This window comes from Dreissena polymorpha, chromosome 16, assembly GCF_020536995.1.
Source record: "Dreissena polymorpha isolate Duluth1 chromosome 16, UMN_Dpol_1.0, whole genome shotgun sequence".
Lineage (NCBI taxonomy): Eukaryota > Metazoa > Mollusca > Bivalvia > Myida > Dreissenidae > Dreissena > Dreissena polymorpha.
Window position 1 is genome coordinate 39,197,270 of NC_068370.1, and position 15,340 is coordinate 39,212,609.

Below are 15,340 nucleotides of genomic sequence, written 5' to 3' on the forward strand. Positions count from 1 at the left end.
TAATGTCGGACGACACTTTCCCTGATAAGCCTGTGCGGACTTCACTAATGTTGGACAGCACTTTCCTTGATTAGCATGTGCAAACTTCACTAATGTAGGACGACACTTTCCGTGAAAAGCCAGTGCGGACTTCACTAATGTAAGACAAAACTTTCCGTGAAAAGCCAGTGCGAACTTCACTAATGTAGGACGACACTTAATGCAATGCAGACTTCACTAATGTAGGACGACACTTAATGCAATGCAGACTTCAATAATGTAGGACGACACTTAATGCAATGCAGACTTCACTAATGTAGGACGACACTTAATGCAATGCAGACTTCACTAATGTAGGACGACACTTAATGCAATGCAGACTTCACTGATGTAGGACGACACTTAATGCAATGCAGACTTCACTAATGTAGGACGACACTTAATGCAATGAAGACTTCACTAATGTAGGATGACACTTAATGCAATGCAGACTTCACTAATGTAGGATGACACTTAGGGCAATGCAGACTTCAATAATGTAGGATGACACTTAATGCAATGCAGACTTCACTAATGTAGGACGACACTTAATGCAATGCAGACTTCACTAATGTAGGACGACACTTAATGCAATGCAGACTTCACTAATGTAGCACGACACTTAATGCAAATTAATAAAGTTTTCCCAGAACATGTCCCAAATGAACATCCAATTAACAACCAGCAGCTAATCAGCCTAGATAGCAAACAATTTAAACCTATAAACTTAACCCTGTCCCACTCAGAAGCAATCGAATAATTGATATGTGCAAACAGCACAAAACCAGAACAGCTGCGAGTAACTCGCATTCAGTTCAGGTTTTATGCTGTTTGCTACTCTTATGGTTGGAAATGAAGACTTTCAAACATCAATATATTAAGAAGGGACTTAAATCTAATTTGATTTTCTAAAGGACTTCAAATGCCTCAAAGTGCATTTCTGAGTGATAAAGGGATAATTGTAGAAGTGTTTTCAAACTGTGCTAAGTAAAGGTGAAAGGGCGGCAACTCTATGCTGGCATCTTTAACCCTTTGCATGCTGGGAAATTTGTCGTCTGCTAAAATGTCGTCTGCTGAATGTCTAAAATGAGCATTTTCTTCGATTTTTTTTCAAAGAATACTATCAGAATTGCAAACAGTTTGAATCCTGATGAAACGCCACATTTTATGGCGTCTCATCTGGATCCAAACCAGGGCTTTTTTTCCTTCTTTGGGATCCGCCGAAAAATGGCCCTTTCCCCTCTGATTTTTTTCCCCTCAGCAGGTAAATGTTCCCCCAGACTTCATTTCCCCCCCCCCCCATTTTTTTTTTTAAACTTCAAATACATAAGTTAACCTGATCCAGTGTAGAAAATATAACATATTGCATAATTAAATCATCTGTTGCCTTGAATTTGTTTTAAAAACAGCAAAATATGTTAAATTGATTATTTAAGACTTTCCTTATTTCCCCCAAAATCCAGCGTTTTGCATGATTTTTTTCCCCAAAATCCAGCATTTTGCGTTATTATTTTTCCCCTCAAAAAAAGCCAGGCTTTTTTCCCCTAAATAAGATAAAAACCCCTTCAAACTGTTTGCAAAGGCCTTCAAATACGGTTCCAGCACTGAAAGAGTTAACTCAAGGCAGAGAAATTAACTATATGTAAATAACAATGTTTATGGCATACTCCTTCAAAATACCAGATTTGTATTCCCACTTAAGAGTATATGCTAGTGTATCATAAAGACAACACTGAAATGCATTCATCAACAGTGTCACAGAAATAGCATTTGTACCAGTACACTGCATTGATGAGGATTAGTTTCATCTACGTATCAAAATTATTTGATTTTTTTGGTCTAATTTTTTATCCAAACATCAAACGATGTACTCTTCATGCCCAAACATTTTAGCATTAATTGAGCAGGCATAATTGATACTTGAATTATTAATTGCAATCATAAACTTTTACGAGATAACAACCCTCACACTTTGGGGTACATAAGTCTTGTTGTGGAAAAACTGGGCTTAAAACATGTGCATTGAGTGTCATCCCAGATTAGCCTGTGCAGTCCACACAGGTTATTCATGGACAACACTTTCCGCCTAGACTGGACTTACGCTAAGACAAGACTAACTTTAAAAAAAAAAATCTATAAAAGTTGTCCTTGTTAAGCCTGTGCAGACTGCACAGTCCAGTTTATCTGGGACCACTCTTTACACACATGCATTCAACCCATTTTGCACAGAACAGACCTCATATGACAACTTACAGTGGAACTTTGTGTGTCCAGATCCGTCCGTGTGCTTGTACAGCGTGCGCACAACCTTGGCGCTGCCGAACCTTCGATACTTTCGGCTCACATCCGTGTAAAACCATGACTGGGACTTGAACTTCAGCTCCCTACAACCAACAATACAGACATAGAAGCAAACATGTTTAGACAAACAAGATGACCAAGAGCTTCAAGGCGCTCACCTGAGACTCCAAGAAATTGAAGTGTTCAGAGCAGGTAGTGTTCACAAGGTTTAACCCTTTGCATGCTGGGAAATTTGTCGTCTGCTAAAATGTCGTCTGCTGAATTTCTAAAATTAGCATTTTCTTCGATTTTTTTCAAAGAATTCTATCAGAATAGCAAACAGTTTGGATCCTGATGAGACGCCACATTCTGTGGCGTCTCATTTGGATCCAAACTGTTTGCAAAGGCCTTTGAAATTCTGTTCCAGCACTGAAAGGTTTAACAATACACTTATAAGGAAATTCCCTCAACATCTGACTTGATTACATTACATACCAAATGTTTGCAACATATTATAAACAAAAAATGTTTGATGCTGAGTCAGACAATTAAAAAGCATGGAGCCTAGGGGCTTCCCAAACAATGATATCAGGCTACTAAACTTTCCAAAGGCACACCCTGCAGGCTAGGATAACTCTTGTAAATGAAATGGTACAAAATATATTGTCTATGAATATAGACTTACAATTAGCGTTAGCATTTTTATGTAAAAGGTAGAGTGGGATTAAAAATGGCTTCCAAATGTATTAAGCAGTATATTTCAATAAAGAAAAACTTACAGATTTGCTAATATCTATATATAAACAGTGTGCGAAATTCGCAATAGCCCGAAGGGTTTTGGCTAGTGAAAATCCATTCGGGCTAGTGGGAATTAAATAATTTATATAGTCGGGCTAGTAAGAAATTTTACTTTTTATATATGTGTATAAGAATTTGGGCTATAACTTTTAAATCCAAATTTTGCTCACTGTATAAAACACATTGATCTGATGAATACATATAGGGAAAATATATATCAGATGATATGAATACATATAGGTAAAATATAGATCTGATGGATACAAATTCATATACATGTAGTAAAATATAGCTCAGATGGATACAAATACATATAGGTAAAATATAGATCAAATGGATACAAATTCATATAAATGTAGTAAAATATAGATCAGATGGATACAAATACATTGTAGGTAAAATATAGATCAGATGGATACAAATAGATATAGGTAAAACATAGATCAGATGGATACAAATACATTAAGGTAAAATATAGATCAGATGGATACAAACCTTAGTGAATTGTAGCCTAGGCCTCTCTCAAAATATTTCGCATTTTTCTCGTAAGTTGCCTTGCAGGCAGATGACAGTTTATCGTAAACAAATTGAATAAATGCCATGTTAAGTCCAGGCAAAGACAAGTGCAATAAAGTCACTCATGACTAGTTTCAATGCCACTTCAAGACGTTGCAGGTATTATTCCATAGAAAATGTTGCATACATGATGTCCTTTCCTATTAATGGGCAATTAATCTAAAAATTATATCCCTGAAAAGGTTTTCTTTTATTCAAGTTCATAACTGCATGCTTGAAGTAAGATATTTCAGGAGAAAGAGATACTCTGTACCATTTTTTATAATAAATAGCGATTGATACAATTCAAATTTAACAAAATTTAATGTTCTATCAGTAGCACCAATAATCCAAAAGAAACACAGTTAACACAAACTACTTCGATTTATGTAGGATAACATAACAAAAATGCTTTATTTTTCTTCTTGATAAGCGTATAAAATAAAAACAAACACAATTACAAATATTAACTGTACACAAAAAGATAGTGACTAATTGATAACGATCTCAGACATAACACGAAACAATTGGTTATTGAAATTTGCAAATGAAAAAACTGTGTCAAAGATCTTTAACATATCAGGTTTTGCTCCAGTATATTGCTAAACCTGGTGGTAAGCATGTAGACATATTTGGTCACAGAATTAAACAGGCATATGACCTTTCGGTCATAGAATGGTGAATATAGGATCAACTTTCATATTCTTCAGCAGGAAACAGTCCAAATTATTTATGCTTAAATATTTGTCATTAACATATGTGTATCCAACAATTACTGTTTGATTTCCTTAAACAAAGTTTGGGTCCCATGAAAAATAGGTTTAAATGCCAGTAGGGCTACTAATAAGACTCATTTGGAAGACTCAAACAGCGCAATGAATTCTTTCACCAAATAATGTTGGCAAAAGTATTGTAAATTTCAATAAAGAATCCTATTGCAAATAATTGGGCAAAAAAGTATTTGAATATTGAAAATTTATTTGCATATTTGGAAAGACTCCAATACCGGGAAATAATACTTCCTAAATTATTAATTATTCCTCAGAGAATTGGGATTGGGGGAAGGAGCATCATTAAAAAAGTGGGGTACAGCCAACACAATTATATTTGAGCTGTGAAAAGGGGGCTTAATGCATGTGCATAAAATGTCATCCCAGATTAGCCTGTGAAGTCTGCACAGGCTAATCAGGGACGATACTTTGCGCCTTAAACTGGATTTTTGCTATGAGGAGACTTTCTTTAAATGAAAACTGTCAGGAAAGCGGAAAGTATCGTCCCTGATAAGCCTGTACAGACTGCACAGGCTAATCTGGGACGACACTTTACGCACATGCATTTAAACCCTTTTCACAGAGCACAGCCCATTTGATTTTATACCCTCTATCACCCCCCTCCTACTGATTTTCAATACATCCGCATTCCTTCCCTCCATCCTGTTATACCTTGAATTTAAGCACTCAGTACATTTTGATATGTAGGCATACTAACTCAGCATTATAGCATTATATATAACCAGTTTTATAGTTTAATTATTTATTTGTATATCATATTTTATGTACCTATTGGCTACTCATAGACTGTGCAAACTGGAAAATAATACGAGAACAGATCAAGAATGGCAGTTCATGAACACTTACTAAACAGAAGTTCATTGCAAAAGCAAGAACAATTAAAGAAAATATAAATGTTTTAAATGATGATGGATTAATATGATGATAATTGAAATTAGAGCAATTGGGATTTGTTATACTGATGATGATGATGATGATATAAGGTCATGTTAATGAGAAGAAGAAAAAAATAACATGATGATGATGTTGACGAGGGTGTTTATAGGTTAACTTCCAATCAGTAACAAATGTATTTAAAGTCTGATTTAAGACAACTCATTTAGAATTTTACATCTTCATGAATTAGAGTTGTAAATAATTATATTAATTAAATTGTTATGTTATATCTTGTATAGCTTGTAAAACATGTAATTTTGTGCAATGTTAAAGAAATGCTATAGATCTCAAAATCTTCATTATTATAATTATTTTAGTTTTGGGAAAAAAAATATTTCTTAGAAAAAAAAGATCCCTATTTAAAATTAGAAGTCACCTGTATCTTTTTTTTTATCTTAAAACACGTCTCCTTTCCTTAAAGAAAATCACAAAATATAATGGATGTAGGATACTGCTGCTTGACAACCCTTGGAAAGGGCCTCAACAATCGAGTAAAACAACAACAACAAAAATGGAATTTAGTTTTCCACTTAATGAAGTCCAAATTAATATACAGCCATCTAATTCCACAAGTGCACCATCTAATCCATAGGTTGATATTATCAATTTCAAGAAACAAGAAGACTTGTCTGAAGTCATGTAGGCAAAATATTTAGCTAGGTCATAATTACAGGTGTATTAAAACACCTGTGCATCCTGAACCAGATAATACAACCACAATTGAACCCGCCATACAGACCGATTGGCAAAAATCTGCACAAGTATGTAATTATCTGTGACCATCTTATGGTCATTATAATGTCATTAATACAACTGACCATCAATGTTAGAAGTACACAAAATCCAAGTTCATATTTATTTTTGTAAAGCTAAATATATATATTTATTATTGTAAAACAACCATTCAAAGTTAATATTTATTATTGTAACAAAATAAATCCAAATTGATATTAATTGAAAACAACAAATTCAAGTTTTGTCTTATTATTGTATCACAATTGAACCGAGTTTATATTGATAATTGAAGTACATTCCATTTTATTTTTATTTTTTTGTTATTTATGATTACATAGTGTTAAAATCCCCTTGAAATGAACGGCTAAAGCTCCTAACAATACAGGATTTTAATCTTCATAAAAGTTTTGCTATGATGTAAAATACTTAAGTTGATAAGCTGTAATACCATTTAACAGATATTTGGTACTTGTTGACATGTGATAATTAGCATAATTAATATGCATGATATTTTATACAATATTACCAAGACAAACAGTCCTGTAGTTTACCGACTTAGTATATTCTGGTATTGTAGAGATAAATATGGAAAATAGTTGTAATGGGAGACATAATAATGGGAAACATAATAATTAATAACAATTAATAACAATTAAAATACACATCAGTTGCGATATTAACTGATCATCATTTGTGATATATACTTATTAAATATAAACAATTAAAGTTTTCAGTGAAAACACTCTATAAACCAATCATATGGAAAGCAATCTAAACTAGAGCTTTGTCACAGACGTGACGTATACCCCCACGTGCCGCATTAACACAGACTATTTTGCATGCTGTCTTAACAAAACAAGAGAATCTAATTTATGGAGATTTTTAAGAATTATTATGCTGTTATCATTTATAGCCATTTGACCTTAAATTCTTGAATTCTTTCACATGACACGCCGTCCAATGACTGTGAACAAAATTAATGTACAGAGTCATTTTAAAATCTCATAATGAATGACATAGTTATGGCCATATGGCCAGGACAAAATAATGTATTGCCATTTTTGACCTTTGAACTGAAAGTGCGACCTTGCCTTGGAGATATCGACGTAATTCTTTCGTGCAACTCACCGTCCAATGATAGTGAACAAATGTGCAAAATGATTTTAAAATCTCACAATGAATGACATAGTTGTGGCCCGGACAAGCTCATTTATGGCCATTTTTTACCTTTGAACTCAAAGTGTGACATTGACCTTGGAGATATCGACATTATTCTTTCGTGCGACACACCGTCCAATGATGGTGAACAAATGTGCCAAATGATTTTAAAATCTCACACTGAATGACATAGTTATTGCCCGGACAAGTTCATTTATGGCCATTTTTTACCTTTGAACTCAAAGTGTGACCTTCACCTTGGAGATATTGATGCAATTTTTTGGCGTGACACACTGTCCAATGATGGTGAACATATGTGCCAAATGATTTTTAATCTCACAATGAACATCATAGTTATGGCCCAGACGTGCTCATTTATGGCCATTTTTTACCTTTGAACTCCAAGTGTGACATTGACCTTGGATATATCGATGTAATTCTTTCCCACGACACACCGTCCAATGATGGTGAACAAATGTGCCAAATGATTTTATAATCTCACAATGAATGACATAGTTATGGCCCAGACAAGCTCATTTATGGCCATTTTTTATCTTTGAACTCAAAGTGTGACCTTGACCTTGGAGATATCAATGTAATTCTTTCGCGTGACAAACTGTCCAATGATGGTGAACAAATTTGCCAAATGATTTTATAATCTCACAATAAATGACAAAGTTATGGCCTGGACAAGCATTTGACCTTTGAACTCCAAGTGTGACCTTGACCTTGGAGATATCGACGTACTTTTTTCACACCACACACCGTCCCATGATGGTAAACAAACGTCATTTAAAAATCTAACGATAAATGACATAGTTATGGTCCAGACAAACTTTTTGGTTTAAAACACACTATGTGACCCAGTGACCTAGTTTTAACCCGGCATGACCCATATTTAAACTTGACCTAGACATCATCTAGATACAACTTGTGACCAAGTTCGGTGAAGATCGAATGAAATTTCGGGACAGACAGACAGACCAACAGTCCGACAGACCTGCAGACAGACCGACAGACAGACCGACAAAGTGACTTCTATATAGCCCCCATTACCATTTGGTAATGGACTAATGGGGGTATAATAAAATCCAGTGTAAAAGAAAATCTTCTAAAAATCCAGCAATTGATACCTAAATCGAAAAGTTTAGAACAAAGAGGGACGAAACTTACAAATCCAAGTCTTAGTCCAAGTCTAAGTCTGAGCCATTCATACAGTTACAGGGAGTAGGTTTTGAAATTTAGTTGAAGTATGCCTCAATACAGGTTCATGCAATTGTTGACGATAATTGACGCAAAATAGTGGAACACTGCATATATAGGTGACTACCAGTAAAAGTCTAAATGTTGATCATTCATGGGCCACAACTCTTCAGTTACTGTGTTAATTTGGCTGATGCACACATGGGACAAAAGATTGCCAATTTGGTTAAACCATTTGGGAAGTACCACAATGACCTTAATAAGTGTGTCATTGAGTACCACAATGACCTTAATAAGTGTGTCACTGAGTACCATAATGACTTTAATAAGTGTATCATTAAGTATCAAAATGACCTTAATTAGTGTTTCACTGAGTACCACAATGACCTCAATAAGTGTGTCATTGAGTACCCTAATGACCTTAATAAGTGTATCATTGAGTATCAAAATGACCTTAATTAGTGTTTCACTGAGTACCACAATGACATTGATAAGTGTGTCATTGAGTACCACAATGACCTTAATAAGTGTGTCATTGAGTATCACAATGACCTTAATAAGCTTGTCATTGAGTACCACAATGATCTTAACAAGTGTGTCATTGAGTACCGCAATGATCTTAACAAGTGTGTCATTGAGTACCACAATGATCTTAACAAGTGTGTCATTGAGTACAACAATGATCTTAACAAGTGTGTCATTGAGTACCACAATGACCTTGATAAGTGTGTCATTGAGTACCACAATGACCTTGATAAGTGTGTCATTGAGTACCACAATGACCTTAATAAGTTTGTCATTGAGTACCAAAATGACCTAGATAAGTGTGTCATTGAGTACCACAATGACTTTTATAAGTGTGTTATTGAGTATCACAATTTAAAGGTATGTCAAGGGAGACAATCCCACAGTCTTCAAACAAAATTACCATAAAAATGTTTTGGGATATTTATCATTAAAATGACCCTATGTGTAGTTGAAATGGCAACAAGTTCTGCAAAAAGCATAAATACCTATAACTACAGTTATTATCAATAATTACACGTATGTATGCTCATAAATACAAGCACTTATGTTGGTGAATATGAAAGCAAATTTATAGGAATTCCCAATATCATATCAAAGTCCCAAGTTAATATCACATAATTATGAACATAATATAACATAATCATGAAATATGACCATAATAATAATTACAAGGTCAGCAATGAAGGTTCAACAGCCAAACATACTTTTTTACCAAACATGCATTAAATAGAAAATGTTCATTAAGTTGACCCTTTTTATGTACAAATAGCTTTATACAGTGTAGTTTATACAAATAGGAATGACTTTTCTTTTCAAACCGCAATAAAAGGCTATGCAATAATCTTTTAAGTGGGCCATCATTATTGTAAGATTTACAAATACCACTGTATAGAACAGGCCAATAGGCATCATTATACCAAATTATAACACGGATCAAAAGCTATGACACTGGTGTAGAAATGTAGATAAGTTTGAAGTTCATTCTTTCGCCTTTAATTCATCTCCAATTCAGCATGACAAAACAGTGCAGATAAAGTGTGTGAATTAACACAAAACAATGTTTGAAAATAACTTTTAAAATATGTATAGTCCCATCAATGTATAATACAACACATTGCACATCTTTCCTGTAAATATTTTTTGTCATAATAGACTGTGGTATGATTTGGCTCTGGGAAAAGGTTGCTTGATTCATGTGCGTGCAGTACCAGTATTGTCCCGGATTAGCCTGTGCAGTCTTCACAGGCTGATTAAGAACAATACTTTCGGCATTATGGTATTTTTCATTTAAAGTTATTTTTTTCTTTATAAAAATTCATTTTTGGCCGAAAGCGTCATTCCTTAATAGATGGTGTAGACTGCACAGTCTGCACAGGCTAATTAGGGATGACACTTTCCACCTTAACTTGATTTTTGTTAAGGAAGACTTTCTTTATACTGAAAATATCATAAAAGCGGAGAGTTGTCCCTGATTAGCCTGTGCTGACAGCACAGGCTAATCTGTGATGACATTTTACGCAATCACAGAGCATGACCCATTTGATTGTTTCACATTTGAAACGCTTTACAATTTTCAGGTTTTAAATCATGATAAGATGCATACAAAAGATATATATATGTTAAATTATTCTATTTCCTTGCAAAAAATCCACAACTACAATGACAATTTGTAAATCTGAAACTTTTTTTTCAATTTTGTCAATCTACCAAATGTTAAAAGGGTCCCTCAGTTTTCCCTAATAGAGGCTTCTATAGTTCTTTCATTGTGTAATGCAACACATTGCACATCTTTCCTGTTGATTGCTTTATCATAAAAAACTGTTTTTTAACATTATAACACTCATAGTCATTAAGCAGGAGTTTCAAATGATTTGAGGAATTGATACTGTATAGGTTTGCGCATCGTAAATAAGCCAAAAAAGATATACCTCTCTTTTATGCAGGCGTTGCACGTGTATCCTTTTATGCCATCCTCGTACTTGGCGCAGGATTTACATACGTAGAGTTTACACGATTGGCACAGCTGGCGTCGATTGAAGATCAAACCAAATGTCTGACAGCAGCGGATGCAGCAGTTCTCATTGAACTTAAGCTGCTTCGACAGAACCTCGGTCTTCTGGTCTTCCTCCAAGACATCTTCCTCGATTTTACTGCATGACAAATGTATGGCATAATAAACCCTTTCCCACTCAAATGCAAAGTGAAAATGGCTATGTGCAAACAGCATAAAACCAGAACAGCCTGCGAGTAACTCGCAGTCTGTTAAGGTTTTATGCTGTTTGCTGCTCATCAGTATCTTAGGGTTGAAAATGAAACCTTTAAAACTTGAATCTAGTAAGAAAGGTCTTTAATTAAATGTAACTTTCTAAGGGACAACAAATGCTTAAAAATACGTATCTAAGTGGTAAAGGGTTAAAGCTGTAGAAAATAACTTTATGTGGGATATGGTTGAAATAAAATGTTTAATACTATTCCTCTTATTATTATTCAGAGAATGTCAATGCTATAAGTAAATTGTATGCAGCAAACAGCATAAAACATGAACAGCCTGCAAGCTTCTTTTTTACATTGCATCTGAGCCATAAAGGGTTATTTTTAACTCTTTTAGGTAAATTCAATGCTAAAAAAATCAACATCTTTAAGTGTTTCGGGCAAACACTGATTAAATCACAAACTATTAAGTTCACAATTGAACAGAAAAATACCATAAAAAATTTGTCTCAATGATCCCCCAGCTACTGGGATTTAAATTAAAATCAAGCACTTCTTTAAATCATTAGAAAATCAATCTTAGAAAAACAAAAATCATACCTATCTATCTGTTTGACTACAGGTATTTGCTACTTCGCTGAACACTTTTTGTTGACCTCAAACCAAGCAAGATAGTGATCTAAATGACTTAGTAAAATAGCTCAGCCTTATTGGTTGATACAGGGATTTTAATAAATTTTTAAAATCAAGAGTCAAATTACCCCATGCTTGAAATTGCCAGGCCCTGGGTCAAATGAAATTTTCAGGGGTCAAAATACTGAAGTCCACAAATTTCAGTGTATTACTGTGCTAAAAAAAATCTAAGAATAAATATGTTTCTATATGGTTAGCTTCTGGGAAACATTTGCATTAAAATGATGCAATAAAGATGATTTGCATGAGTGAAAATGAAATTGCAAAATGCTTGCATAAAAAAGCACGATTCTGCTTCAGATGAAATCTGTGTACCCTATTTAACAGGTTATAAGTCGCAGTGGCCCTATTTTACAGGTTATAAGTTGCAGTGGAGTATAAGATGCATACCATAATTTCTAAAATTTTAAAGTTTTGTCCATATATAAGATGCACCGAAGTATATGACAAACATAAAATATGGGCAGGGGGTGGGGTCATGAAAACAGCCAAAAGAACAGGTTATGATTATCACTTGCGCATTTATATGATTCTAACTTTAAACAAGAGGGCCTGAAAGGCCCAAAGTCGCTCACCTGAGATGACAAGATATTATTGGGACAAATCTTCTGACCAAGTTTTATGAAGATTGGACAATAAATGTGGCCTCTAGAGTGTTAAGAAGGTTTGACTAAAGCCATATAAGGAAAAATGCCCTGCGCCCTGGCAGCCATGTTTTTCAACATACTGGAATCATTTTTGAACTAATCCAAGATATTATCAGGATGAATCTTCTGACCAACTTTCACGAAGATGGGACAATAAATGTGGCCTCTAGAGTGTTAACAAGGTTTTACTATAGCCATATATAGCCATATAAGGAAAAATGCCCCGCCCCTTGGCAGCCATATTTTTAAAGCAAATGTAACCATTTTCAAACTCATCCAAGATATTATTGGGACAAATCTTCTAACCAAGTTTCATGATGATCGGACAATAAATGTGGCCTCTAGAGTGTTAACAAGGTTTTACAAAAGCCAAATATAGCCTTATAAGAAAAAATGCCCCGCCCCCTGGTGGCCATGTTTTTAAAGAAACCAAAACCATTTTCGAACTCATCCAAGATATCATTGGGACAAATCTTCTGACCAAGTTTCATGAAGATCGGAAAATAAATGTGACCTCTAGAGTGTTAACAAGGTTTTACTATAGCCATATAAGGAAAAATGCACCGCCCCCTGGCGGCCATGTTTTTCAACAAAAGATCCTCAGTTTTGAACGCGTCCAAGATATTATTGAGATGAATCTTCTGACCAAGTTTCATGAAGATTGAACAATAAATGTGGCCTCTCGAGTGTGAACAAGATTTTACTATAGCCATACATGTATAAGGGAAAATGCCCCGCCCCTTGGCAGCCATGTTTTTCAAGCAAAGGTTACCATTTTCAAACTCATCCAAGATATCATTGGGACAAATCTTCTGAGCAAGTTTTATGAAGATCGGAAAATAAATGTGGCCTCTAGAGTGTTAACAAGGTTTAACTATAGCCAAATAAGGAAAAATGCCCCGCCCCCTTGCAGCCATGCTTTTTCAACCAACCGGCATCACTTTCAAACTCGTCCAAGATATTATTGGGATGAATCTACTGAGCAAGTTTCATGAAGATCAGACAATAAATGTGGCCTCTAGAGTTTTACCAAGATTTTACTATAGCCATATAAAGCCATATAAGGAAAAATGCTCCACCCCTTGGCAGCCATGTTTTTCAAGCAAATGTAACCATTTTCAAACTCATCCAAGATATCATTGAGACCAATCTTCTGACTAAGTTTCATGAAGATTGGACAATTAATGTGGCCTCTAGAGAGTTAACAAGGCAAATGTTGACGCCGCACAATGGACAACGGACAACGTATGACGCACGATGGACAAAAGGCGATCACAAAAGCTTACTATGAGCAAGTTTGCTCAGGTGAGCTATAAATGTATGCGAAAAAGTCCTTCACAGTTTAACATTTAATTTGATATTAAAATCAAAAAGAATGGTAATTTTCTCTTCTATAGGTCTAAGTTGTTATTATTGTATATAGTATTTAAATAACCCTTTTCCAACAAATGGAGCAATATTCGAGCTTTTTGAAAACTTGGTTAAGTGCATATTGGTAAAGTGTCTTCCCAGATAAGCCTGGGCAGTCAGCATAGACTAATAAGGGTTGAAAGCTTTAATGGTATTGTTTGTTTAATAGAAGTGTATTCTTAGCAAAAATGCATTTTAATTGAAAAGTGTTGCCTATGATAAGCCTGTGTTGACTGCACAGGCTTATTTGAAACAACACTTTAGACACATGCATTAAGCCTGGGTTTTCCCAGACCTAGGATCCTTTAATTGTTTAAGCAGCTAAAAAAAGCAAATGTACAGTGTGTATGTCCAAATGCAAATGTACACTCCAATGTCAAAGCATATTGAAAACTAATAAACAAGGAACAAAAATAACTTTCTAAAGGCATACAAAAATATCAAATATCACCCACAACAAAAATCAAATATTCTTACGGTGAGAGAACAATTTACTCAACTGCCTTAACGTTTGACATTGTCAAACAACTTTTTAATCTGGTATTTAACAGTGATGAACATTGATAATAAATACAATAACAATCATACATGTAATAACTTTATAGTGTAATGCAATCTCGGTGTTTACAACCGGATGTGGTCATTCGATATTTTTAGATGTTATCTCGATAAATGTCAACCACGCCATACAAATAAAGAAAAGTAATTTAAAACAATTCAACCTTCTTGTTTTGCTTATTCCTTCACTAAAGTTATAAAACTGGCGACGAGTTATTGACTTCCACGATGCCTAATATAGGAAAGGTCACAGAATTTGCGGAAGGAAAGGAATCGTTCAAGAATTATGTTGAAAGATTGGAGCAGTTTTTTGCGGCAAACGAAATCAAGAATGAAAAGAAGGTAGCAGTCTTTTTATCTGTGGTTGGAGCGACAGCCTATGGGGTCGTTCGCAACCTAGTACAGCCATATTTGCCAAAGGACAAAAGCTACCAGGACGTCATCAAGTTGTTGAAAGGTCACTGCAACCCTAGACCTTGGATCATCTCAGAAAGATTTAAATTCAATAAGAGAAATCAAAACGAGGGTGAAAAGGTAGGAGAATATGTCGTAGAGCTAAAGCGTCTTGCTACAAATTGCAATTTTGGTACTTTTCTAGACGAAGCCTTGAGAGACAGATTTGTTTGTGGCTTATCATCGGAATCATTGCAAAGAAAGCTATTGGCAGAGGACTCGCTAACATTCGACGCAGCTGTCGAAATTGCACAGGCAATGGAAATGGCAAAGATGGATATGGTATCTTTCAGCGCACAAGGAAAAAACACTGAAAGCATAAATAAAGTTTAAAACAAATCAGCGGCACACCATCACAAGCAGCAG

At 34.8% G+C, this 15,340-nt stretch overlaps 1 protein-coding gene across 1 annotated transcript in view; it reads right to left on the reverse strand.

Annotated features, from left to right (window-relative positions):
• Positions 1-15,340, reverse strand: part of LOC127861781 (rab effector MyRIP-like) — a 46,382-nt gene that overhangs the window by 18,713 nt on the left and 12,329 nt on the right. Inside the window, exons 3-4 of the mRNA XM_052400462.1 lie at positions 10,931-11,152; positions 2,272-2,402 (exon numbers count right to left, since the gene is read on the reverse strand). Of these exons, the coding sequence (XP_052256422.1) occupies positions 2,272-2,402; positions 10,931-11,152 (353 nt within the window). The remainder of the gene's footprint in view (positions 1-2,271; positions 2,403-10,930; positions 11,153-15,340) is intronic.